General features: G+C 41.3%; 1 protein-coding gene across 1 annotated transcript in view; it reads left to right on the top strand.

The window, feature by feature from the left end:
• Nucleotides 1–218: 218 nt before the first annotated feature.
• The window catches only part of LOC101857998, a 14390-nt gene continuing 9677 nt past the window's right edge, over nucleotides 219–4931 (top strand). Inside the window, exons 1-3 of the mRNA XM_005112734.3 lie at nucleotides 219–919; nucleotides 2006–2266; nucleotides 4100–4216. Coding sequence (XP_005112791.1) covers nucleotides 782–919; nucleotides 2006–2266; nucleotides 4100–4180 — 480 coding nt within the window. The 5' untranslated portion in view covers nucleotides 219–781 and the 3' untranslated portion in view covers nucleotides 4181–4216. The remainder of the gene's footprint in view (nucleotides 920–2005; nucleotides 2267–4099; nucleotides 4217–4931) is intronic.

Genomic DNA, 4931 nt, shown 5'->3' with positions numbered 1-4931 from the left:
GCCCACAAAACACCGTGGGAAATCACGCTACAATGATCACGACATCAAAAACCGAAACAAGACGTTGGGGGCGGAGCTAAAGCACAGCTGTGGCCCGCGAGAACCCGCTTGCCATAGGCCCCTCGCTCTCGCCTCGCCAATGATTTCGCTCGTGTGGGAGGCGGAGCCAATCGATACTCGCGACGCGTGTGGGAATTTTCTTCCCTTCGCGTAGTAAATAAACCCTCTCGTTCGCCCCGGTTTGTAACAGTCGTTGTCAACATTTCCATGTGATCTGTGCTAGCCTTCTACCAGGGAGTTCAACCTGATTCTCGCACTGTTTAGGCCTAAGCCACTGTGTTTCATACCTTTGATTCGTGTCAACGATATTGTTTGTTCATTGTGGATTACACATCGTTTGATTCTTGGAACATACACTAACCTGACGGTGATCGTGGACCTTCAATTTAATAATTTTAAGGAAGTTCTCAGTTCAAATATATCCGTCGTTAGATCTTCTTTTTACTCACGACGCTGACAGAAGTTCACTTGTTAGATCTACATTGTTGTGAGTCTTCAACTTACAAGTTCATCCTCGACAACACACAGTCTCGGTTCGTGTGTTAGCCGCACCACCAGCAATCGATAACTCGTCATCGTCTGGGCCGGCACACACAGGGTAGGCAAGGATTTTGCAAGTCAGTAGTGTGGTACCCGGACATCGCTGCTGCCATCCGTCACAGCAGTCGCAGAGCTCACTCAATCAATACCCGCAGCAGCAGCAGCAGTTTTATCAAGCAGCATGAAATCGGTAGCAACAGAGAGGCCGAGAGCTGGAATTCTCGGTGTGAAGAAAGACGCCAACTGCTCCATCATGAAAACCACAAGCACAGGAATTGAGTTCCGAGGAGAGAAATTCACATTGAGCGAAGAAATGAGGGTGAGTTGTTTTGGGATTTTTTATTTAAATATTTATCATAGATCTACGCCCCATGTTGTCATGTAAAATAGACCTAGAGATCTAGAGATCTAAATCTAGGTCTAGATCTAGATCTAGTTGATTGTCTGCCTTGCTTCTAAAGTGTAAAGCGCATATTATCATGTGAAACAATATATTAGATCTAGAGTCTATATTTAGATCTTCTAGATCTAGATCTAGATCTAGATCTAGATCTAGATTCTAGATTTCTAGATCTAGAAATCTATCAGAAATCGCACGGGTTGCTCTTCTCTGGCTTTTCATTACACGTAGAATCTACATGTATCTTGATTTTGATCTTTGAATTTTCCCTTTTTCCAGTCGTTTTGGCCTCTTGACTGTTTTGGTCTTCCTCTCCGACTCTTGTTACTAAATTTGTTGATCGTGACCGTGAGAACCCCAAATAACTCACTGACACAACATGAGTGGACCAATTCTCGGCACTTCGCCTTCAAAATCCAAAGACAAAAACGATGAGTGAAGTAGCATCGCACAGCGTAGGCCTAATAAAAATCATGAGGATGTCGGTTGTGGGGATAAAACAGCGATCGTTGACCTAGGCTAACATTAAATATTTCGGATGAAAGGTAGGGTCGAAGACCATGGGTAGGGTAGACTGTTCAGAAGTGAGCTCGAATTCAGATATATAATTATAATCTATAGATCTATTAGATCTAGATCTACATCTTTGCATGCTTGCTGCGAAATGATTTGTTCTGTATTCTTCATGATGTGTTCTACATTAGGCTATACGCCACTATTTCGTAATTTCCACATTAAAATCAAGCCGAGGCCTATAAAAATTGTCACTTTGTATTTGGCACAAAGTACAAAGTTCTTATTGGAAGATCGAAAAAAGAGTCTTCACTATAATTATACCCGTCCTTTAGCCTACTGTTGAGTTCCCATTCTCCTCACGTTTTTATTTTATTTTCTAACAATTCATACATGGACCTGGAATTGGGTATTGTTGAATTAAATGATATTTCAGTAGATATGCATTTTCTCTTGTTTTGATTTCCTTTATTGGCTTTTGTCCTCCTCTAGGAATGTTTCCTCCAGCTCAGCAACATGGTTCCAGAAGTTCCCCGGAATGAGGATGGCAACATCGACGGCACAGTCCTCATGCAGTATGTCATCGATTATATCCTAGACTTGGAGTTACAGCTCGGAGGTGGTCAAAGTCCCTTTTCCCCCGCCGCAGCCTTCACATCATCGTTACAAGCAAGACTTGTCGAATCTGCAAATTGTCGGGATTCTCGGGAACCTTTGTCAGAAAAATCTATAGACAACATTGTACACACTCAGGTATGTAGCCATTGAATTCGGTTCATTGTATAACATACATTTTGTACTGTGTAAAATACTCCTTCAGTTATGTTTTTAGCTTATAAATTCGTGTATGTAATAACTTCACAGGTGGGGAAGCCTACCAGCTACATTCTCTATTTGTAAGTTACTGGCTAGAGGATTTCCCTGTTATAAAATCATAAAAAGGCATGGAAAATTTCACTTTCAGTAGCTCAGAACACAATATAAAATATTAATAATTATAGAAATTTTCGTAATGATATTGATATTACCTCAGACAATAATGACTTTTCCTGTTAAAATTGTCTCAGTACATGGTGGTTAAAGGATTTGCTTGAGATACTGGCAAAAAAAACAAAAACAACGAACAATAAAACCATCATGTATCTGATTCACTTTTGATATTGATACAAATTGGGTGCGAATGCCTGAATGATCATTTTTGGGGGGGGAAGACAATATTTTAGGTCTCTCACTTTTCTATGGCAGCTGGCTTTCTGATATTTTCATGATGGTGTTTTATTAAGTTTCCTATTCTCTCTCTCTCTCTCTCTCTCTCTCTCTCTCTCTCTCTTTCTCTCTCAGTGTCTCTCTGCCCTTGTTAATCGCCTGTTTTTGCTCTTATAATTTTTTAAAAGGAGTGTGGGTGAGGGAGTGGGGGTGTAACTTTATAGCAAGCAACATTAGATCAACGAGCCCATGTCTGTCTTAACGGCTCGCGCTAACAGCTCCCCATGTCACAAAATGTCGAAGCAAAGCTGAAGCCAGGATCCATCCACGTCCAGATGACATGGGCTCTGGCAGCAGCGCCTCTTCCACCCGGCACAAAAATCGTTCCCCGTGAATCACTCCAGGCAGGCGATCGATATTTCTCTCCCTCCGTCATTATCATCCGTCGGAATCCGTACAAAGCTCGGCCCGTCGCGGCGCCAGAGAGAGTGTGTGTGTTTATGTGTGTGCGAGTGTGTGCTTGCCCCATGCGCTCGATGCTAGTAGCATTGATCGAACATTTTTACGACGAGTCTTTCTGCGTTGTTGCTCTGTAGTTCGCTGGCAATGTTAGAAGAGACAAGGAATTGAAGGAAAATCGGATCTTTCCCTATTAAAGACAGTGATGGGAACGCATTGAGTTTGCCTTTACTCACCCTCCCCCCCAACCCGAAGATATAATATTGATCCCTCCTTAAAATTGTCCGTTAGATGTCACTATTTCTCTTTATCTCTATATATACACACATTCCTTCAACAAATTTCAAGTTTTAACTACAGCATAGATGGTCATTTTTCTTGCAATATTCTTATTGTTTCTAGTCTCTGTTCTCACCAATTTCGACCCGTTGACGGTCTATCTGTAACTTCTTTGTTCTGCTATCTCTTGTTTCCATTAAGTCCCCGTCTGAGCGCAGCAGGCGTTCACATAAAGGTAACAGTTTCAGATTGCGATTATGATAATGCAAGATTTATTTAATCAAATAAGCCCACCTGCACAAATATTCAACAATACCACAGGTGGTAAAGTATAGATCTAGTTTTTTTCCCCCCGCCCTCCTTCATTAATCAAACATCTTATTCCACGGTCTAGCAGTGTGCTTAGATTGGAGTCTGTGGTTTCGTGGTTAGGTGGTTAGCTGTAGCACACAGGAGACCGCAATTCGATTCCTTGGTAGGGGTAACATTTTTATTGAGTATTTCAGTCTTTCTGCTGGGATATTGTATCCCTCTCAGCCCAAGTTGACCCTGACGTCCAAAATGATCTATATTGTGTCAATGGGATTTAAGTAGGCCAAGAGACAACAGCATTATATGTATTTGTTTTTCTGTTGGTTTCAGATTCCCGCCTCCTCATTGCACCTGTCAGAATCTTTAGTCCAAAGAACGACAGATTGTGACATAAGGCCGCCCTCCAAATGAGCAGCGTTTGTCAACACTTACACATATATACTCAAAGTAAGTTCCTACTTTTTTGGCTTTGTTTGTTTGTATTGTTTGGGAATGTGCATGGGACTGGATTTTTTTTTTTTCGTGTTTAAGTGTTATTGTTTTCCCCTTTTAAAAATTAGTTAACACCATGGGTGTTTGGGTTGTTTGTGGGTGTCACTGGTAGGTTCTGCTTTTTTTCTGTCTTATGTTGTATACAATCTGTATTGCTTTTTCCCCCGAACTAAATGGCCGTTATTGCGGCAGTCTTGCGTCTTTGTAGTTAAAAGCAAAGTTAGAATTTCTCCTTTGGCTCTGAAGTTGGTTGTTGATTTAGTTTTTGGTCGTTTACAATTTAAATCTTGCTGATGATGAGGTACACGTTTTATTGTATATATGGTTGTGCTATCAGGGAGGGGGGAGGCTGTGGATTGGAGGATAAATGGGTTGACCTTTGACTATCTTGATACATAACTTGTTATAATTCTCTTGTAAATTTTCTCTGGTCTGAAACAAAATCCTCATATCGCTACTTCGGTGAATAAGCTTTTGGTGTGCCACATGGTAAATATTCTGATTAATTTAGCTCCTATATGGTAACAATTTGAAACAAAGGCAGGGGAGGTTTTAAGAGATTAGTGTGTTTGTATTATGTGTGTGTAGGTGTGGGCTCAAGTCTTAGTCTTATGACCAGTCAGTGTGAATTCGTCACGTGGCCAGCGATGAGTAGTGTGGTGTTGGGGTT

This window comes from Aplysia californica, unplaced genomic scaffold, assembly GCF_000002075.1.
Source record: "Aplysia californica isolate F4 #8 unplaced genomic scaffold, AplCal3.0 scaffold01384, whole genome shotgun sequence".
Taxonomy (NCBI): Eukaryota; Metazoa; Mollusca; class Gastropoda; order Aplysiida; family Aplysiidae; genus Aplysia; species Aplysia californica.
Note: the sequence above shows the minus strand (reverse complement) of the source record. Positions and strands in the feature narration are given on the sequence as shown.